General features: G+C 35.8%; 1 protein-coding gene across 17 annotated transcripts in view; it reads right to left on the reverse strand.

Moving 5' to 3' along the window:
* Positions 1–2,615: 2,615 nt before the first annotated feature.
* rap1gapb (RAP1 GTPase activating protein b) overlaps positions 2,616–23,391 on the reverse strand; it is a 121,535-nt gene continuing 100,759 nt past the window's right edge. For 5 of the 17 annotated variants that reach the window (XR_003674057.1, XR_003674049.1, XR_003674047.1 and 2 more), the window contains 18 exons: positions 22,056–22,134; positions 21,921–21,974; positions 21,759–21,842; positions 21,585–21,685; positions 20,511–20,640; positions 17,095–17,250; positions 16,822–16,893; positions 16,637–16,723; positions 15,486–15,626; positions 11,612–11,743; positions 9,622–9,699; positions 8,344–8,453; positions 8,081–8,197; positions 7,554–7,677; positions 6,283–6,382; positions 5,123–5,262; positions 3,410–3,457; positions 2,617–3,312 (listed from right to left, as the gene is read on the reverse strand). Coding sequence is in view for 1 of the 17 variants with exons in the window: in XM_028446246.1 (XP_028302047.1) it covers positions 5,141–5,262; positions 6,283–6,382; positions 7,554–7,677; positions 8,081–8,197; positions 8,344–8,453; positions 9,622–9,699; positions 11,612–11,743; positions 15,486–15,626; positions 16,637–16,723; positions 16,822–16,893; positions 17,095–17,250; positions 20,511–20,640; positions 21,585–21,685; positions 21,759–21,842; positions 21,921–21,974; positions 22,056–22,134 (1,687 nt within the window). In the remaining 16 variants the exon portion in view is untranslated. Of the gene's footprint in view, positions 3,313–3,409; positions 3,458–5,122; positions 5,263–6,282; positions 6,383–7,553; positions 7,678–8,080; positions 8,198–8,343; positions 8,454–9,621; positions 9,996–11,611; positions 11,744–15,485; positions 15,627–16,636; positions 16,724–16,821; positions 16,894–17,094; positions 17,251–20,510; positions 20,641–21,584; positions 21,686–21,758; positions 21,843–21,920; positions 21,975–22,055; positions 22,135–23,391 lie in introns of those variants that run through there. The other 12 variants (XR_003674060.1, XR_003674058.1, XR_003674059.1 and 9 more) reach the window with 8 other exon arrangements.

Below are 23,391 nucleotides of genomic sequence, written 5' to 3' on the forward strand. Positions count from 1 at the left end.
GTTGTAAATTTAAAACTCACTTCAAAAAATAAATACATAAATTAAAAAAGTTCAAGACAGATTATAGCTAATTAAAAGATTTGGCCTGATGGTGGTGCTAGAGAACAGGTCATGGCTTCATTATCAATGGTTTATTTATTAAACAAATAAAAAAGTGCCTGATACAAAAACTTGGTCAACAATTTTCTGAAAATCATTTTCTGGAGGCAAATGTCCCTGGGGTCAGATTGACCCTAAGGGTAACATGTTATAGTAATATTTAAGGATAATAGGAGGGTAAATTTTTTAAATTTTTTTTTCACTAATTCAAGGATTTACGAAGTATTAGATCCTAAAGTTACTTAAATGTAACTTCATGCGTTACATCTAAGATATTCTATGTGAATAATAGACAATGTTTTAATGTGAAAATCAGAATTTCAGTAGAAAAATGTTAAACTTGCTCTTTTATCCCTCCAAACTAGGTCATATGTGGCCCCCAAAGTAAAATGAGTTTGACACCCCCTGGCTAATATATTACTATGTCACGTTTACTATTCATGTTTATGGGTTTTGTCTTTAGAGCTGTTGACCTGGCATAATTAAAGTGAAATATATCTCAAATGTAATTTCACCTCTTCAAATCAAGATTGCTCCAACTCCCCTTAATTAGAAAATATCTATATTGTTTTCGATATCTGCAAAAGGACTTTTGAGATATCTGTAATGTTGAACCCTGATTGGCATGACTAGGCATTAAATTGTAAAAACGGCTTGCCACAGGCTTTTGATCATTTTCACACAGCAATCAGAGAGAGAGAGATAATGCTTCTGCATGGGGGAGGTGTCATCATGAAAGAGAGCCACACGAGGGCAGACTTCATCTACTCAAGCATTAGCAACTGTAGATAATAAATAAAATAAATAAAAACATGTCCATTTAAAAGGCAGTAACACAAATCTGTTAATAATCCATGGAATACCTGTCATAATAATATTTTAATCAATACAGTACATCTTTTTGCATTTTAATTCTTTAAACCATTTCTGATCTCTTTAAAAACAAATGCTATATTAATTCTAATACATGAAAACAACATTTGACTGTTCTTTTGGTTTAAAAAAAAACAAACTTTACTGTGGCGAGGAATCAGCAGTTATCACCATTCATTGGAGTGGATATGTATAAATAAATCTATTTCTCTGTGGTTTTTACATTCGAGCCATCTGGCCTTTATAACTGATCCTCCTTCAAAGCGAGTCACACACACAACAATCATGAAGGCAACTTCAATGCAAGTCACAGTGTATTTCATTTTCAGCAACAAATAAAGGTTCATCAGAAGGGTCGGGGGCCTTTGGGTACGACTGAACATGTAGTGCTTGGCTTGCAACAAAGGGAAACGCAATCCAACAATGACATTTTGGCTGTGGATCTGAGATGTGTCCTACATCAGCTGATATCTGCTGTTTTTTTGTTTTGTTTTGTTTTTTTTTTTCCAGTTGCAACACAAATCACAGGGACAACACCGCTACATCAAGCATTGCACCATAACACAGAGGAAGGAGGGAGGCGATGTTTGGAAAACAAGTTTACACCATCCACAGAGCAGCTCCACAAAGCCGTCACCTGAGGGCTGATGGTTTCTCACAAAATAATAGACCAATAAACATAGATTTAAGATGCACATCCAGCACTGTTCTCGTTTTTAATCTAAAATTTGATTTTCTGTCACATTTGAAAAGCATGGGGGGCTGATTGTAAAGTTGCACATGCTAAAATAAACACCAACTTTTTGCAACATTTAGCAACAAACCAGGTTAAAAAAAATTATGCGATTTTTTAATGTTAATTTTGACCAGATTTACAGCAATATTTGTGAAATTTGCGATTTTTTTTTCTTGTAAAAATATAATGTCAATGTTAAATGTCAAAATCTGAGTGTTAAAAATTAAATCTAAATGTTAAACACAAATATTAAATGTGAAATCTAAATATTAAATCTAAATGTCATGGGTGAAACTAAAAATGAAGCCTAAATATTTAGCTTCACACGTGACATTTAAATTTAGAATTAAATTTAACATTTAGATTTAACATTTAACGTTTAACATGTAACATGTAACATTTTACATTTTACATTTAGCATTTAGATTTAAATTTACCATTTAGATTTATATTTAATATTTGATATTTAACAATTAGATTTAGATTACACATTGACATTATATGTTTACGAGAAAAGAAATATCACAAATTTCACAAATATTGCTGTAAGTCTGGTTAAAAGTAACATAAAAAAGTAACTGTTTATTTTAGCACGCGCAACTTTACAATCAGCACCCCATATTTGAAATGTACGGGGCGCTGATTGTAAAGTTGCAGCATTTAGCAACCACACTTAAAAAATTGTGTGATTTTTTTTCTCGTAAAAATATAATATAAATGTTAAGTCTAAATGCTAAATGTTAATTGTTTATTGTGAATCTTCAATGTTAAATCTAAATGTCATGGGTGAAACTAAATATTTAGCTAATATGCTAATTCACCGGAAGTACCAAATTAAGCTCATTGACATTTAGATTTAACATTTAGATTTAGATTTAACATCGACATTTTATTTTTGAGAAAAAATACATCACAAATTTCACTAATATCGCTTTAAATCTGGTCAAAGGTAACAGAAAAAAATCAGTTTTTTGATTGTGGTTTGTTGCAAAATGTTGCAAAAAGTTGCAGTTTATTTTTAGCATGCACAGCTTTACAATCTGCACCTCATAGAAAAGGACAAGGGATGATGTTGTTATTACCAGCAGCAGCGAGAAAGCAACTTTGATTCAAGTTTGACAAAATTTGTTCCAGTTTTTTTTACATTTTTTTTTTAGAAACTACAACATTATTTCCACAGCAAAATACTCTGATAAAAAGAAGACACACAAATTTGGCTGATGCACACAATGAAAAACATCACAGTGGAGTGTGAGTCTGACTATACAAAAACAAAGAAAAACCCCTAACATTGTTCTCTGTTGTCTCTCCAGCAGCACACGTTTGATCATTCCAGGTTTATCTGGCACGCGGTTTGTTTACAGTAGAAATGTGAGCATTCCGAGCCCGGGACTACTGATGGATGGGTTCTCCATGATGACTTGGACTGAGAGTCACAACAACAACAACAGAGCTGAGTGTGTAGAACAGGCTGCAGATCAATGACCGAAGATGACCAATCAGCCCCCCAGTCCTGCATGGCCTCTCACTGGGATCCTATTTCCACATCAATGATGGCGCTGACGTGCCCTTGATTTTCAGGCATAAAACGCCTAATGGGAATGCTGATAGCAACAAAAATAATGGAAAGGAAGGGGAAGAGACATTTGGTAAATGTGATACAGCACAAATGTGTAAGATTCGGTTGATAATCTGTCTCACCTGAGAATGGATGTTATTGTGTTGATCAGCAGAGCGTGGCTAACAGTTCTACACACAGATTAAGACAGATCAGAAACAAATCTCACAAACGCTGTTTGTTTTACTGGGTGAAATGGTTCTTTTAAATTCAATATATTATGGATTCAGAAAAAGGAACAAAAAGATTCAGACTCTGACCAATCCTTTCCATTCGGTCCACATGGAAAGAACCAATCAGATGCCTTCGGGCCCGTAACACAAAGCTAGATTTCCTCTAATCACGCTAATTTCCGGGATTTAATCAGTGTGTGCTGTCCTATGAAGCTGGATAACTTCCTATGGGGCTAAATCACCATGGTAACTTAGGCTGAACGACTACCCTGGTCGGGACCAGGTTTTTTTCTGGCTCAGATCTCAGCTAGAATTAAAGTCCCGCCTCCTGACCAATCAGTTCTCTTAGAAAACAACCTGTCCAATAGAAGGAGGATCATTGTGTGAACACGTCGGTGGATCCGATGTGTCACTGACAAGAGAGAGAATATTTAGACACTGATGCATCCATTCATTTACCGATGGCATCCTATAGGAAACATATAGATTAATATCTAACGGACTGATCTACTATAGTCAGCTAATAAGACCTGCGACCGATAAATTATTCGTTCATGTATTCTGTGGTGGCGCTGAGAGCCTCAGTCCTGTAAGATAATATAAAATACACCTTATTATGTAGGTTACGCTGTATGAACGCAGCATCAGATCCACAGACAAGGTAAAAGTAAAAATGAAACGTTTACTCTCCCATGAATTAATATTGCATAATCTCACTAATTTAAGCATTAACACTATTCAATTCCTGCATTAATTCCTTGCAGCTTTTTCTGCACCAACAGTGTTGTTTTTGGTCTGAAATAATTGTGACGTAAGTTGCTCTACACATTTTCTTTGTGATTGTGATTGGTCTGACGCTGCAATCTCCACCTCTGTCACAAGAGTGCGCACGTAGCCAGTCTGGAATCAACACGCTTAATTTAGCGAGTTGATATCACGCTTCGTAGGACAGCTTCTCTCTGACGGGGAATGTTTGGATAGGTGAAGCCCGCTAACTGAGATAAATCCAGGCTTCGCTAATCCAGCTTCGTAGTACAGGCCCTTCATGTCTCGTCCTGCCCAACGGCAAGTTTGGCGTAGTTGCAGAAAAAGGTTAAAGCTAAGCCAAAATGGACTCAAATTGTTGAAAAAAATATTCTTAGTTTCTTGAAGGCATCTAGCAACGCCCTTCCAGTGTCTCACAATTGGGGTCCTGACCCCACTGTTGAGAACCCCTGCCCTAAAGGGCCAGGTTTGGCCCCCAGATCAATTTGTATTTCCAGGAGTGTTTTTCCTGCAGGATTTTTGTTCCTAAACTTTTAAGCAAACATGCAAAGTTTTTTTAATATTTAGTTTTAGAGAGATATTAGATTTCCTTTTTTCAACTCGCAACAAATGAGACAACCCAAGTGTAGGACATGCATTATGGCAGATAGCAAAGCACTCACACCATATTTAGGTCAGTCTTGTTTGTATTTATGTGTTTCCATGTTGTAATTTTAGCACTGCCATGTGTTTAATTTGCTGTGGCATCATCACATCCCTTTGTGTTGTTGTTGTTATTTGTAGATACATCATGCTTTACACTGATGGACTTACAGCCTTCAGAGGGAACAGAATAACAGGAACATTCAGTCCACTCACTGTGTCAAACATGTCACCTCATGATTCACGCCCAGCACTTCCGCTGTCCGAGGAGAGTTTGTGCTCCATCTTGGGGAGTCCGTCTGTGCCTTTTGGCTCTGACGTCTTCACTGCATCCAGTTGCTGTTGAAGTCGTGAGGCTGCGGAAGGAAAATAATTCCATGCATATAAAGGCTGTCAGAAATAAAACAGGATACTCCAACATGGGGAAGGTTCATGTTTTAAAGTGAACCATTTGGAAAAAGCGCTACCACACTGATACACATGTTGCGTTTTTTTTAAATTGTGGAGGAGTCCTCAGCTTTGTGCTTCAGTGGCAGGGATGGACTGGGACAAAAATTCAGTCCTGACATTTTCTGTCCAGACCAGCCCACTACATTATCAGTGCACACGCTATAGAAGCTGTTAATAAGTCAGTGATGCTCAACATGTGGCTCTTTGTGTCTTAATTTTTAATTATTATTATTATTATTATTATTATTATTATTATTATTATTAACTGATATTCTTTGACCATTTTGAAAATTTCTGTCCCATTTTTGTGCATTTTCAAAAAGTTCTGACTTTTTTCAGACTTTAGCTCCCTTTTGCCAATAAGTTTCCCTTTTTTCCTGTTTTTTGTTCATTTTGCCAAGTTGTTTTTCACACTTTTATACAATTTTTGTCCTTGCCTTAATTTTTTTTGGGCACTTTTCAACAAAATAAGCTAACTTTTGCATTTTAAACACCAATGGATTAATTTTTTGCCCTATATTTTTCATTATTGTTTGCCACATTTTGCCCTTTTTCACCACCTGGTTCCTCTTTATTTTCCCCATTTTTTGGCCGCTCTGGACTGCTTTTGGCTCATTTTAGTTACTTTTCACTCTTGCCTTGCTACTTTTTTTTGCCAGTTTTGTACCATTTTTGGCCACCTGTTACCATGTCTGCCTCCACTCGCTCGTCAAAAAAAGAAACGTAGCGAACCAGGCTGGCCCACTTTGGGTCGACGGCCCACCGGGATGATGCCGTATGCCAGATGGCCAGAACACCCTTTGCAGCTACTGTATATCAATCAATGGTGCACTTTCAGTAATAAGACACAAAGTTGAGTGCTATCCAACATAGACACTCTGTAATGGCTAAATAGAGTGATAAAAAACCTTTTATGCTATGCTGACCTGGAAAGGTTCCTCTGCTGGTGCTGCCTCCACTATCCTCCAACCCACAGCCGTATCCAAAGGAGTCTTTTTTGACTGGCGTGACACACGACACGCTTTCCTGTGAGAAAAATAAACACATTTTGATAACATGTTTAAAAATACTGCTGCACCAAATTGAACTGATTAACTGTCAGTAACAGAAAGCCATACAGTTGAGGCCAAAATTATCAGTCCCCCAGGATAGGAAACATTTTCCAAAAATGTTTCCCAATGTTTGCAGCATTGATAAAACTTGACACAATCCAACATTCACCAGTGTTATTTAGAAGCTTTTGGTACATTTTGGATGTAAAAATAAAAATGTGCTTGTTTTATATGTATCAAATATAGAGAAAAATGGGGGTGGTCAAAAATATAAACAACTGACAAATACAGTGGCTCAGAAAGTCACTAATGATTCATAATGGCCAGGGTGATAACAATTTTGGATGTTTAATTTTTGTCCTTTTTGTTTTAACTCATTGTATCAATAAAATATCTTAACCAAACTTAGTAAAGTTTTGTCTTTGTTATTCTGTTAACAACAGACACTTGGTCATGACCAGTTCCATGTAAAAATCAAGAGTTTTGTCTTATTTCACAAGGGAGGCTAATACTTTTGGCTTCAACTGTATCTACTAGGAATGTAACGTAATTTCGTGAAATAAAAAAAACGGCAATATGAAATTCAAAAGTGCACTAAATAAAAGTACGTTTTCAGAACATGAAGTGACGAGATGACATTTGTCCCATAGCAGCTTACACGCTGCAGTGTTTACAAGATGCCGGACAACGCGGATGCTCCATCTACTCATGAGTTGGTTGTATGTAGAAATGCACTGAAAAAACAACCCAGCTGAAACAGCGAGCTAGCAAACACCGTGGTCAGCATGCGTTTGTCTGGATATGAGCAAACGTGTCCGTTGAGCGGCCGAATTTCAACACATCTGAGCACTAAGGCCTCTTCTAAGCAGAGATTGAGACAGAACAGGGTGGAAACAATGAAATGTTCACTCTTAGGTGCTGCTAAAAGCTATATAACAGTTAAAGCCCACAAGATTTGTTACGCATTTGTTACTCTTCATTGGGGATTTTTGTAATTTTTATCACAAGTATTTCATTTTGTAAGTATTTTGTATCGTGAGCCCAATGTATCATATTTCATATCGTATTGTGAGTGGACTATTTTGTTATCTACTGTGTGCTTTTTGTTGTGCTTCTGCCAGCCTTCCCTGCAGGTCACTACCCACCAGTCCAGTGTCGTACTCTTCCTCGTTTTCCTCCACAACGCTGGCAAAGCTGCTGGCATTGGACGAGGACCGGGACAAGTCCTGAGCCTCAGGGATGGATGCGGCTCTGCAACACATGGTCATACTACAAACCTGGGTCAGTCTGGCCAAACTGTCATCTGAGATAATAATTGAAAATAAATTATTTTCACCAAATGCTATTGGAGCATTGCTGCTGACTATGTTCATCCCTCCGTGACCACTGTGCACCAACCTTTTATGACTACTGCCAAATAGCCAATGCTCCAAACGTCACATGGACTCAAATTAAGCTTGTATCATCATCATCATCATCATCATCATCATCATCATCATCACACTAAGTCCACTTTACTCCAATCTGACCAATAAATAACCTTTGGCACATGGAGGAATGGAATGTTTACATCACGGTTAAGCAGCTGACAAATCTGATGCTTACCATGTCATTTCAGAGGCTATAAAAATGCTTAATTTTAATACCAGATAATCAATAGCTAAATGCGAACCTGTTCCTTGTCGTGGGAAACTCTGGCGAGCTGTGATTGGAGGAATTGTCCGACTTGTTTTCCTGTGACAGGAGGCTGCTCTCTGGTGTCCCATGTGTGCTCGGTGACACTTCTCTGCTTTAGGCCATTGAGGAGTCAAAGTAGGGTTTAAATATGGGGAAAAACAAAGCAAAAAATTTTAAAAATCACTAAGTTCTTTACTTCTTGTGTATTCAATCTGCTTCAATACTGGTCAGTCATTACTGCCCATTGTCTACTAATACCTCCTCTCTTGGACCTCCTGGATGTTCTCGATACCAATGGCGCTGCTGCGACGGGAGCTGAAGGGTCCGGACTTTTTTCTGGTTGGGCTTTTTCCAGGAAGGATCAATGACTGGGAGGAAGTGAAAAGAGGAAAGTACAGTAATCAACATGTTTTGAAGAGAGTTTAGCAACTACAGGTAAAGCAAATGAATAAAAAAGTCCTCTAGGAAAGTGTTAAAGCAAAGACTGGTTTTTCTAACTACTAATGTCAGTATTTCGTTTGGAACATTTGTGCAGTCATGCATGTGCGGCAGGGGTGGACTGGCCATCTGGCATACCGGGAATCATCCCGGTGGGCCGTTGACCCGAAGTGGGCCGGTCCATTCCATTACATTTGTTTTTTGACTAGCGAGTGGAGACAGACATGGATAACAGGTGGCCAAATATGGCAAAAACTTGGCAAGAATAGAGTGTAAAGTGACTAAAATGGGCCAAAAGCAGTCAAGAGTGGCCAAAAATTGACACATAAAGTGGAACCAGGTGGTATGTAATGGCAAAGAGTAAGTTTAATGGGCAAAACGTGGCAAACAATTGGAAAAATGTGGAACACAAAGAGAGAAAATGTAGGAACAAAATTTAACAAGTGGTATTTATTTGGTTAATGTTAGCTTGTTTGGATAAAAAGTGGCCAAAAAAAATTAAAGAAAGGACAAAAATTAGATAAAAGTGTCAAAAACAATTTGCAAAAATGTATATCTATAAAAAAAGGAAGTTGCAAAAAGGAAATGTCTCCCTTTTAAGGTTTTCTGGGGAAATAATAACGAAAGTTAAGACATAAAAGAGCCACATGGTGAGCATCACTGACTTAATAACAGCTTCTACGTGGCGTCCACTAATAATGTAGTGGGCTAGTCTGTCCCAGTCCACCCCTGGTGAGAGGTATAATCAGTTTGTGATGCACAGATAAATACAAATTAATGTATAAAAGATAAAACAATAAGTAACATCTCTGTAATATTCTACATAGACAACAAGACAAATATTATAAATCAAATCACTAATAAAAAAAAGAAGATGAATATGTTATTGCTTTGCTATACAACAAAAATAAATCACACAAACCAAACAATTGATAACTTCTATTTGGCACATGATGAATGAACAGATGTAATAAGTTATAGCAATATTATTACCAAACAGAGTAACACATACTATACATATTTTCTTTAGTATAAACATATGCAAAATAGAAAAAAAACAAAAAAAACTGAACAAGAAGTTATAGAATATACAGGAACCTCTTCTATTGTTCCTATCCCTATGGCACTGCCTCGACGTCCATATTTACTGGGACTTTTCCCTGCGACAAGCAATGACTGAGCCACACAAGGTAGGGCAGAGAAAGAAAGAGAAATAGGAAATGATAGATTAAAACACCAAAGAGGGGAAGAAGGAAAATAAAATAAATCATCAAGATATCTCAAGCACATAATACATGAACCAAAGTCCTGATAACCGACGTGCAACATGGCCCGGAAAGTAGCTAGCAGGACAATTTAAAAGAAAGAGAAACAAAGGATAAAGACTGAAGAGTCGGTGACAAGGTTGATAGAGTGAAAACAGCCTGAGGTCCAGGATCAGCAGGGTATAGCAGGCATGCTAGCAGGGTTAGCTGGAGGGCATTCCGAGTTGATTTGGAGGTGCATTCAAGGGAGGAAAAAGACAACAACACATCAAAATGAGTGATTATGGGATAACCTTTTACTTTCAGAAACAGGGTTGAGGTTGTCAGTGCCCAAACTTTTCGCGGGCATGATCGTTTCGGATCCCTTCAACGCATGCGCGAATGCGTCTATATCTGGTCGGACTATTTTATGGCAGTTTGTGTACTATTTAAACGATTGAAACCCTGCTATTTAAAAAGAATTAGAGATGGATGTTTTGAGTAAATTCCGATTCGTTTTGTTTTTCATTTATATTTGTTTGGTTTTTATTATGTTTTGAGTGAATTCCCAATTATTTTGGTTTTTATTTTATTTTCGGTTTGGTTTTTGATTGTCAATGTTGTGTATTGTGTTTTGATCAGTTTTTGTATATATTGTCTTATGGTGATTTCTCCTTTTTGTCTTTTCTTTTTTTTTAAATTAACAATTAAAAACATCACAACAACAGTCACATATTTTGTGTACTATTAAAATATTAAACAAACATTGTATGGTCGGTTTACATTGAAATATCACGTCCCAGGAGTTCTGGGATGATTGAGAGTGAAGGAAACAATCAAGCCCGTGAACGGATTGGCACTGACAGAGGCACTGACAGATGTAGATCAAGTTGGAAAAGTAGCAGCAGAGTTATTATTAGCCATCGTATCTGAAAACCGTGAAAACTGGCAGTTGAATCAACCCATGGTCTGAAAGATGTGTCAGTATGTGTTGCATTCAAGGTTTGTTTGGGTTTCACATGCATGATATTGCACATGTCGTTGGTAGGGAAAAGCACAGCTGCGGGATGGAGGGAGGGAGTCTGGGTAGTCAAACAGCTTCTATACGGAGCTCAAGGACTCATAAACTCCCTAAACCGTCCTGCAGTAATAGGAAAACAAATTGATAGGAATTCCTTTATTACAGCGAACCTTAAGGCTTTCTACTCTTCTACTTTTTTGTTTTACTAGTTTGTACGGATTAATAAATCAAATATTGTCAAAATTACAAATAGGTTTGTGTGAGAAACAATATAATAATATCTCATGAATAAAAACAACCAAATGTATAACTTTACAACAAAGATAAAGTGCATTTGAATAGTCTGATGCCTCTATAGGTGCCAAGATTAACCCTCCTATTATCCTTGGGGTCAATTTGACCCCATTAAGGGTTTATCAATCAAAAAAGAACATTATTTATATATATATATATATATATATATATTATTTTTCTTTTTTTGCTTTATTTATCAAAATATTCTCATGAGAGAAAATTTGAGAAGATCTGGACGTAAGCTATTCAAGATGAATTCATTCTCATTTAAACGTTTGGCCTGATGGTGGCGCTACAGAACAGGTCATTGTCTCATTATCAAGGGGTTATTTAGGTTAGTCAGCAATTATCTGAAAATCATTTACTGAAGAAAAATATCCCTAGGGTCAGATTGACCCCAAGGGTAAAATGTGTTAGCAATATTTAAGGATAATAGGGGGTTAAATATGAATAAATAGAAGAGGGGTTTTCACATGTAATAATAATTCTGATGAGAATCAGGTAGGCACAACCAAGAAGAACTACTTACAATCCCTGGTGTTTTTGGGCTCTCAGCGGGATTGTGGGTAAAGCTGCCACTGTGACTAGTAGAGACTGTGTGTGACTTCTTGTTACTGAGGCCCATGGCGTCCATAGACTGGCTTCTGCTACGGATGACCCGCTACAGAGAGAGACGAGGAAATACTCAGTGTGAGTCCACTCCCGATTCCACTTATACTGCCTGTAAATAGGATTTTATATGATTGCTGACGTGTATTCATGGGTACACGTTTCTAGAGTCCAGGTTCTGCAGGAGAACATTTTATAGTATTGCGTAATGATGAAATGTGTTAAAAAATGGACTTATACAAATTTTCCATTGAGTGAGTATAGCGACTGTGTAATAAATATAAAGTAAGGGCAGTGGTTCCCAACCTTTTTTGGATCGTGACCCCATTTTTATCTCACACATTTCTGGTGCCCCCCCCAAATATTTTTTTCTAAAATTAGTTTTTGACCTTGTTTGTTATAGTGAATTGTACTATACACATATACAATAGCCAGGATTAGTGCACAAAGTGACAAGATGCACCAGCTCAGGTCTTTTTATACTTTTTTTTAAATGAAAAAAATGTAGCTTCTTTTTACTCTTTCTTCTTTTCTTTATACTGCATTTTATTTGAACTGCATTTATATTTGAGGAATTGAAAGTGGTTATTATTCTTTTGTTTCTGTAGAATTTAAAAAATGTGACCATCTTAAATCAGATTAAAGTCTATGCAGTAAAAAAAAAAGTGGTTATTTAAAATTGTGTTTCAATATGAAAAATAATTAAGAAAAAAATGTAATGTATTTTTGATCAGTAATTCATTTTAACACACTTCAGGCAACCCCACATGGGATCACGACTCCAAGGTTGAAAAACATTGAGTTAAGTTAAGGGCTTATTTTGATATCCCTGTCAGGGGAAAAAACTAATTCAGGGCCATGTTGTGATGACTGAGTTGTTGAGATGTCAAAGCGGAGAGATTTATAGAAGCATTATCTACATATTCATTTTCTTAAAAAAGTACTTCAGACTTTTGTCAGAGATATAAACTTAAATCTGCTAGGGATGATCATTTTTTATGGACACTGGAGATCAAAACAAACAAATAATAATCATTTGATTTATTGACCAGTGAGGCCTACACTATGTCTTTATCTGATTAGAAAAATAAAAGTCAAGTCTATTGAACAAAATATTGGTAATGGAGGACTAGGATGATGACAGACTGTATAAGATAAAATAGACAGTAAGTTATGCAGAGAACAACAGATGCAATCCATTAAAGCAAAGGTGTGAAAGCTTTGCAAGATTGAAATGGAAGAAAAACAGGGACCATTTAAAAACAGATCAATGTGGTGAGAGTTTAGTAAGTTATAATTCTATGGACAGACAGTGAAACAATGTGTGACAGAAAGAGATTGATAAACATGATGGAACGTTGCCTATAGGAGAGGTAAAGGGTACTAAGTTATTTTAAATATTTTTAGATTATTTATATTGAAATGAAAAAGGTTTTGTGTGAAAATAAGCTAGTTGTGATGCACAGTTTTGCACTAAAAACAATTATTCATGCTGCATCAGGGCCCGAACTACCACCCGTTTAAAACAGTGCAAATGATATGACCAGTGATGTGCCGTCAGGGTAGGCAAGGTAAGCAGTGCCTACCCAAGGGTGAATTGATATTTTGATTATTTGTTTTAATTATAATACAATTATAAATTATTTATTTTTCCATTTCCAAAAGCCTACAATACCTATAAGTTTGAAAGTGTCTGCATTTTGTGCGTTTCATAGCCCAAATTACTAAACAGCACTATTTCCTGCAACAGCTGCACAGTCTCACTCCGCTGTAAGGCAGAGGGAGGCCACGCCCCCTCCCAAAGGAACGTTGCTCCTCTGCCTCCGTTCCCATTGCGTGTTTTTGCGTGTTTACGCATGTGCAGTCAGGTCCCCGAGATGACAACCATTTACGTCCAAAGGTAGCGTAGAGAGCTGCCTTTGGACGTAGCCGTGCTATGCTAAACGCTATACGTAAGTTCACAGTACAGTAGTGAATAGATGCCATGTGACCGCTGCTGCTACGTTCTCTAGCGAGTGGGCGGAATGACACTACAGGCGGGATGACAGCGCCAGAGATGAAAGAGAAGCTTTTTTTTGAGGAGAAACGACAGCTTTTAAAAGATAGGAGACCAACACCTGAGCTACCAGACCTTCAGCAAAGGTAAGATCAGAAAATGTTTCACACTTTCCACAGTGAATGGAATAAAAAGAAAGGATTGACTTTGTGGATGCTCCTCACTGAGGCTGTTCCGAGTTGTTGTTGTTGTCATTTTCTCCGTGTTTCTGTGTTCCCAACACAAACAATATATGTGCTGCCATGTCATGAGATATATCTTGTTGGGCGAGTATGGAGGCTATATTAAATTATTGTTTATGTTTCTTTAATGGTGTTTTACAATGTTGATTTTGTTGCTAAATGCTTGTTCATGTGGATCTTGTTGGGCTTTTTTTTTTCTTATTATGAATTTTATATTTTGACAAGTGTATTGAGATGACTTTGTTGGAAATTGCTTTATACAAATAAAATTGATTTTAATTGAATTAACACAGCAGAAACATATGAAATTGTCACTGGTGGTCTCGATTTGCAACGTGCCTACCCAACCCTAGTGGTCACGGCACGTCACTGGGTATGACCCACATCTGCATCTACTGCAGGGCTGTGACAGGTAGTCTGAACTGTAGACGTAACAAAGAGCGAGAGATAGACAGCAGCAGGAAACCATGTCTAAAGAAAAAAGAAAGCTTATATAACTAGAGCACTCAGAGACCTCCGCCAACGTTGAAAGGTTGTGAACGGATTTGGATGAAATTATCAGGAAATGTTGATAATGGGACAATGACCATGTGATTACATGTTGTGATGTTGGACATACACACAATGCACTTCCCTACCACAACTACATTACCCATAAGCCACCACGCTTAAAGGTGGACGCTCAGGCACAACTTCTATTTTCCTTGTTTTTTGGTATTTTCTCATTTTTGGTAAGCCAGAACATCACCAAAATGTAATCATATGTTCCTTGTCCCATTATCAACAAATTTCATCCAAATCCGTTCATAACATTTCAAGTTATCTTGCTAACAGACAGACAGATAAAAGCAGGGTAAAACCAAACCCTTCCACTCTGCGCTTTGCGCTTGGTGGAGGTACTGTAATAATGCAAGAACACTGTAGTTTCTGGCCGAAATTTTTTATTTTTTTTTTACATAACTTACAGTCGGGGCCCAAAAAGATGGTTTGTACCCAGGGCCCATAATGTGGAAAAAAAAAAATGTGGTGCCACGCCCCTGGCCAGTATTACTCGCGTACTCGATCTTTCCATACTCTAATGTGAACGCACTACATACTTATTTTGATGTCACACTGAGTATGAGTATAACGTTAGTATGACATTTCGAACATAGCCATCAGCTTTTCAATAAGGGGTCCTTCATTTTTTTTTAAGGGCACACAAGACTTCCTATAGCACTGCTTTTTATCCTCTGAGCTACTGTCCTCCACCCTAATGGTCATTGATGGATCACTCACAGTCAAACTGAAGAGCCTTTCATTCAACACAGATCATTTGCCCTCCAACAGCCACATCATCAACCAAAATCACTCCCTCCCTCTCACAGCTGCACCGAGCCAGTCAAACGCCTAAAGGAAGGGTGCAGGAACGTCTCTACTAATGTGTGAATACCCAGAATCCCAGCCATGGCACAGGGAGGGGGGAAGTAAGCGCATCCTACTGGTGTCTACTTATTGGGACTCTCTCATGCATATAGTGGAGATGTTTCCCCATCCAATCAGGGATCATGCTCTACCTTAAAGGACTCAAAGAAGCCTCCTCCTCCTCCACCCCCGTTCTCCAACCTGTCCTCGTCTCCACCCAGACCCATCATGGACTGACTGTTGATGTGCAGCTCCTCGTACAGCGTTTCCAGGAGGGCTGAGCGTGTGCGCTCCTGAAGGCAAGGCAAACAACCACACAGTTATGGTTTTTGTTTGAGGCTGAAACGCTAGAAAACAACAATTGTAAGATTTTGTTTCTTCATGCAGTAAGATTTTACAAAAAAATGCTAAAAATAAGTCAATGAAATGAATTCAGCTTTTTAATTCCAGCAATATTATTTTGTCTTCTTTTTTAATGATATGTTCAGCTTTAATTTATTCAAACAACTTTTTTTCAGCAAATTTACTTTGATCTCCTAAGTAAACATTTTTTCAAGAAATGTACTTTGATCTCTACGGAGCCCCAGACATGACAAGATGAAGAAAAAAAAATACAACAAATTACAGATTTGTCGCCACAAATTCATATTTTGTGCCCACAAAATGCCACAAATTCATATTTTGTGCCCACTAAATGCCACAAAAAAGTAATTTGTGACCAGAAGTTAGTATTTTGTGGCCAACAATTTATTTTTTCCCACCATGTCGTGTCTTGGGCTCCGTAGATCTCTTATGTAAATGACAGGAAACAGGACATTAACTTTGATCTCCTAAGTAAATTAGGAGATCAAAGTCAATTTTATGAAAAACGTTGTCTCAATAAATCAAACCTTAACATATGATCCAACTTTTTCTTCAAAGCATTACTGTCAATATGATAATGGACACAAGTCATTGTGTGATAGCAAAAATTGGATTACCGAATCTGGACAAGGGCTGCAAATTACGTAGCTAGAAGCCCCATGTTTGTACGACCCATGATATTTGTATTGTCACTGATGAATAATAAATAAAGAAAATGAATGCCATGCAGCACTTCTTTGTGTGTGCAACGATTAACAGATGCACTCTCTGTTCAACTTACCATATGTATTTTTTTAGGCTATAACTTTAAATGATAATGCACTAAAATCTTGTTGTTTATGGGGAATTAGCTTCACAGGTTAATATTCATGCAGAGTCACATTTAGTGTTGGAGTTCTAAAATGTATGTAAAGCTAAACTAAGTCATTATATCCTCCACCTCCAGCTTGGCAAACTTCTCTGCTTTGTAGCAGGCGTATTCTGCATTAATGAGCTTAGTGAAGAGGAACTCGTGAAACTCGGGGCCCTGAGGAGAGGAAGACAAACAGTGAATGGTTAAACAGTGAAGTAAAAAGAATTCAAAGATCTGCTTAAGAATTTATCTTTCAATGCGAAAACACCAACTTTTCTGAAGATTGCAGGGTCAGGCAGAGCAGGCCCAAAGAAAGGCACGTCATCCCTCGCTGTTACAGACACCTATGAAAAATAAATGGATAAATACAGTAAAATAAGAAATCACAATAGAAGCGTTAAGGCAACTGAGTTTTCAGGGAATTCTTTTTTCAATCAGGGTTTCCATTTTGAAAGGTATAAAATAAAAACAAAGCAACATTTATTATAGATATTATATACTGTGTAATCATTAAGTTATTATGAATGGGTAACATTCTAACCTACCTTGTAGCATGTGTGGTCCGTACATGCTTTTTCCGCCTGCACCACTACATACGCATGTAGGAAGTTGGACTGGATCATGTCTGGTACAAAGGGCGTGTTTTCCTCCTGGAACACTATGGCTACGATGTCGTTACCTATGTGTCTCTTTCTTTGTAGCTGGAGAACAGAAAAAAACAACAACAAAGGGGTTTTTGCAAACTCCTCAATGAATATACAATAACAAAGCAAATGTGTGGGAATGATGTCTGTAATATATGAAATAATCCACATAAATGATCAAAAATCCATCATCGATATAAAAATGTAAAGTAATTAGGTAAGAAATGTGCACTAAAACCAACTTTTGTTGGAGACCAAGACAACCAATGAAATTCTTTCATGTGATTTAACAACAGGGAGTAATGAAGCCAGCAAAGTACAACATATCCAGGTTTTAGTAAATTATTCCTCCAAATAAAGGTTTACAAAAAAACTCCAAAAAAACACTATTTTACCAAAGCTGAGCATTGTCCTGTCACAGATATATGGCAACATACATTCTATCTTCTCCATTTATGTCTCAATTCTTAACAAAATGAGCATTTCTATCCAATAAAGATGGGTTATGAAATAATTAACTAATAACAGTCTAACTAATTTACTGAAAGTATAGGAGTTACGTTTTCCCCATCTGATCCATTTTAAAAGCTGAATAAAGAAAATCTAGTTTTTATTCTGAACTAGATCTCAGCGTAACAATCACAATTCAATTTATTAATTCTTCAACAATTTCTTTTTTGTAATAATTGACCAAATGGCAGAAAAGATGAACTAGTTCTATCGGCAAATAAAATGCAAAATACTGTATCTCCTGTGAGCAGGAGAAACAAACAACCTGCACTGTTGCTGGATAGAGACACGACTGACACATGATGATTGTTTGTTTTGTTTTGTTTTTTACAAGCTTTTAAAGCAATCAGTCGGATGTAACAGCGAGAGAGAGAGAGAGAGAGAGAGAGAGAGAGAGTTAAAAGCCTGAGTTAATTTCAGGCTTTTAAGGCAAGATTTTCTCTCTTTTTAAGATTTCCAATACATTTATTTACTCTCGATTTACTGCAGGTTTCTCTCTTAATGAAGAGTGTTTCAGGCTGCGTCTTCAGTGTTACCGTGGCAACAAAATATAAGCCACTCGAACAGTCAGTGGAGAGGCAGCACAGGTCTCATCCAGTTTAATATAACGCATCAAAGACTGTGTATAGTTCTGTTACAATCCAGCCAAGCTGCGACAATACCAGAAAAAGACGTTAAACCTCCAAAAAACATGATTTGTCAACAGAATCAGAGTAAGAAACAAAATAATAAAAAGGGGGGAAATTAAATTGGATATTTAAGGATTCAAGTGAGTGATCCAAGAGCTCAAAGGAACCGAATCAGCCAAGGAAACAAACCAGCAACAGAGAAAGAAGATGTATTAGGGCCAAATTAAAATTAAATTTAAAAAAATATGGGCACTACTAGATAAAAGTTGTAGCATTTTGAGAATAATGTTGTAATTTTATGAGAATAAAGTCATAATATTTTAAGATTAAAGTTGTAATATTTAGAGAATAAAGCTGTAATTTTACGAGAATAATGTCACAATGTTTTAAGATTAAAGTTGTCATATTTAGAGAATAAAGTCGCATTTTAATAAAGTAGTAATTTTATGAAATTAAAGTAATAATATTTCAAGATTAAAGTAACAATAGTTTGAGATTAAAGTCAAAATAATTTGAGATTAAAATTATAATATTTTGAGGATAAAGTTGTAATTTTATGAGATTAAAGCAATAATATTTCAAAATTAAAGTAATAATATTTCAAGATTAAAGTAATAATAGTTCGAGATTAAAGTCGAAATATTTTGAGATTAAAATTATAATATTTTGAGGATAAAGTTGTAATTTTATGCGATTAAAGTAATACTATTTCAAATTTAAAGTAATAATATTTCCAGATTAAAGTTGCAATATTTTGAGAATAAAGTATAAAGTTGTAATTTTATGAGAATAAAAATGAAATACAAACAGGATCTTGTTGTAGTCACTTATTGACTTAATTCTCATAAAATTATGATTTTAATCTCCTAGTGCTCAGATTTATTTTTATTTACATGTTGCCCAAATCTGGCGTCATACCAAAAAAATCACAAATTTAATGAAGCTCTTCAGTATCTGCAGGGACTTGCCTTTTTCCTGTGCCTTTATCACACAACTGCAGTCATTTTTCATCACAATTGCAATTGTCAAAAGAAAGATCCAGTTTTCTGAAACCCTTTTATCACCAAAAAGTAAACAAATAAATAAATAATCAATCAATCGATCAATCTTTTATTTGTATAGCGCCAAATCATAACCAATGGTATCTCAAGACACTTTACAGTAGAGCAGTCTTAAGGATGGACTCTTCATTTTGTGGATACACACATATGCATATATACGTATATGCACGTACATATGTATCCCACACCCAACATGAATTCATCATGGCGGCAAGGAAAACCTTCTGTTAAGCAGCAGGAACCTTGTGTGGATCCCATTCCTATGATGAACAGCCATCCACGTTATGCATGGCATATGAGTATTTAAATGACTGGGAGGAGTGGCTTCATTTAAACTAACATATTCATCTTGATACAGCCATGTTTCAGTTAAACAGAATAAATCAAAGTTATTTTCTGAGATAAGGTCATTTACTAGTAGAGATTTGGATCTCAGTGATCTAATATTTAATAGAGAAAAGGGCTCTGAATTATTGAAAGGGCTCTGAATTATACAAAAAAAGATCACAAAAGAAAGAGGAAGAAGAAGAAGGAGAAAGCACTGACATCTGTGATTTATTGCTCAAATATTGTAGTTCTTCACATTCTGTACATATCAGGGTAAACTAGGGAATACAAATGATGAAATCGCTCTTTAAAATCTGTGGCTGGATCAAACTGCAGTAAAAAAAAAAAAAATGGCAAAGGCTTTGAAAAACTGTGCTACATGTGCTTCTGTAATTGAATGAGTAATTGTTCTGTTCTATAAATCTGTACCTATTTGGTTCACATCGTTACATTTTACATGTTCGGCATGTACTGTATATCTCATGAAACTGCAGCAAAAGCAATGAAAAAAAATCACTTATTGATTCTGCTAATTTCCTATAGAAAATACTCTACAAGAATTGATTGCCATCAATAATGATAAAAATGAAGAGTATTCCCTGAGAAAGTGCACGCTTTCTGCTATAAAGAGGGAAAACTCAGGTATTTACAACACAATTGAATATTTCTGTAGGGACAAATAGATTTGCTGTTTAAAATTCAATTAAGCCGCTTTGTTGTAAGAGTTAAGTGAAGGCGGCTCATTGGTTAACACTCCAACAGTATTGTCTTCAGTGTAAAATCATTATACCTGCTGTGAATCTCCTTCTGTGTAAGGCAGTTTGGTCGACACGTGAAACATAATCTCCTTATTATGGAAGTTTTTGTAGACGGATTCGGTCCCTGTCTGTCCATGAGCAATGTCAAGTCCGCCCCGAAAACTGGAAAAGAGGAGAACACAGAATGTTTAGAGGGAAGTCATCAAATGGAGGAAAATGCAAAAACGTATATAAAGAGAGTAATAGTAAAGAACCCCACTAATAATGAAAAATACACAAACTGACAACTAAAAAATAAATAAAAATGACTCAGACAACCCACAAAATGACTATCAAAATACTGAAAATAACAGAAAAATATACAAACAACCAAAAAAAACTACACAAAATTAGGACAGAAATATGCATAATGACAATAAACACACACAAAATTTAACTCATAAATAACAAAAAATACACCAAAAGTCAAAAAAAAAAAAAACTCCAAAAACTTACAAGATGACTAATAAAATACACAAAATAACAGCAAAATATAGAAAACAACACAAACACACAAAATGAGAATCTAATTACACAAAATGACAATAAATAATGCAAAGTGGCTACAAAACTACACTTAATGAGGACAGAAATACATAAAATGACACTAAATTATGCAAAGTGGCAACAAAAATACAAAAAATTACTCATAAATAATGAAAAATACACAAAAGGACAACAACAAAACAAATTCAAACTCCAAAAAGTTACAAGATGACTAGTAAAATGCACAAAATAACAGTAAAATATACAAAAACAACAACACAAATACACAAAATGAGAAAATAATAACACAAAATGACAATAAATGATGAAAAGCGGCAACAAACCTTTTGTTATTTACTTTATTGATGATCAAATTGGTAATTATTTTTAATGATTACATGAATGTTGATAATATGACCCTTGGATAAAATGTTTGTGTCCTCCATTTTGATAAAAGTTGCCCATCTCTGACATACTGTACATCATCTAAATTGCTCGTCAGTAGCATAAAAGTGCTCTCCTAAAGATAAATCTATAATGCTCAATAAAGGGAGGAAAAAGAAGAATTTGAAAAAACAAACCCCTTAAAATCATGAAGTTCAATCTTTTGGCCGAGAAACTCCAGAAACTCGACGAACGCAGGACTTTCCTCCATGTTTCCAAAAAGCTCCTCCTCTGACGTCTGCACAAAGAATCTCATGAGAATTTAGGAACAAACTTTAAAATCAACATCAGTCACTCCGAGCTGCACTGACCTGACCAAACTTCTGATAAATGACTCCAAACTTGAAGTTGTTGCTGATTACATGTTCATCAAAGGTGACAATCAGCCTCGATGCCTAAAGTCACGAGAATGCAGTGTTTGCAGTCAGTCTACATTATTGTTTGGTGGGTCAAAAGAAAGACTGTAGTCATACCTTTGGGTAGAGGACAGGATAAAACCGATCCACGTTAACGTCTTCACAAATAAGCTGGAGCAAAAGAAACACACATTCATTATTTTCCATATGAAATAATAATTAAATGAAATGACTGTTTTGTTTTAAGCTTACCTTGGCCATTTGAACCACATTAGGAAACTCGGTAAGGCAGGAAATAGGAATCACATCGTGATAGGTTTTGATTTTTGTGCTGAAAGGCAAAAAAAAAAAAACAAAAAAAAAAAAACAATAATCAGAAAAAAAAGGTCAGAATGCTCCTTGTTCCAAAGAAAATCATTTCTTGCTTGTGAAAAGTCCATTCAAAGGAGATTCTTTTTTTTTTTTTTTAGCTGTTAGTGTTAAGGAGAGATTGTTAGTCTTTATATAAAATGTGTTTGAGTCTTCAATAGGGTCAAACTGACAAACACTTTCTGAGAGCCACGTCTTTAATGAGGGACTTCAGTAAATTATCTTTCACACTAAGGCTATGTAAAAAAAAAATACAAAAAAATACAGGGATTTTCTAGACAAAAAGGAGAGGAGAAAAATCCCCATAACATTTTAAAGCAAAATCAGCTGGAAAAAAAACCTATATCATTATAAACGATACAGTTGGAAATAGAAATCTCAATATGTCTTAAATTTCAATCTATAGTGAATCTAAATCAAAGTGCTTTTAAACTGTCTCCATGTATTGAGCCGCATAATTATAATGACTTGAAAGCTGTTTCCAAAAGAAAGAAAAGAAAGGAAAGAATTAAAAAAATTCTTATGTGGAAGGAGAAAATCCATCATTTACTGATCTTTATGAATTTGTCAGGTTGGTTCCTTAATTACCTCCAAGGAGTTTCATGCGTATCGGATCCAGATTACACATATCATCATGATTTTTGTAAACAAAAAAGAAATGTGGCTGTTCATACATTTGGACCTAATGTATTGTTAATGTATTGACTACAACATTAGAACTAATCAAGATCATTTCAATCATCATTTTGTGTGTTTTTAGTGTGTATTTTGTCATTTTTCCATTCTTTTTATTATTCAGTATATTTTTTCTCATACTTGGAGTTTTTTTTATTGTCGTTTTTGTGTGTTGTTGGTATTATTTAAATTATTCTTTCTCAGTGTGCATGTTTTTAGTGTCCTTTGGTTGTTTTTTATGTCGTTTTGTATGTTTCTCTGTTATTTTTCTGTATTTTGTAGTGATCTTACATGTTTTTCTCTCATCTTGTGTGTCTTTGTTGTCGTTTTGTGTAATGTTGGTAAGAGTAAATATTTTTCTCTCTTAGTGGGTGTGTTTTTCCGTGTCATTTTGTGTGTTTCTGGTGTCGTTTTGTGAGTTGCTGGTAATATTTAGCATGATTATCATTTTTAACTAAAATTAAAGATAAAATATTATATTTTTAATGCTTTCATTTGTTAATTTTTCTCTCTCTCTCTCAAGTAACCCCTGTAGTGTGATTGC

The sequence above is a fragment of the Gouania willdenowi genome, chromosome 5 (assembly GCF_900634775.1).
Source record: "Gouania willdenowi chromosome 5, fGouWil2.1, whole genome shotgun sequence".
NCBI lineage: Eukaryota > Metazoa > Chordata > Actinopteri > Blenniiformes > Gobiesocidae > Gouania > Gouania willdenowi.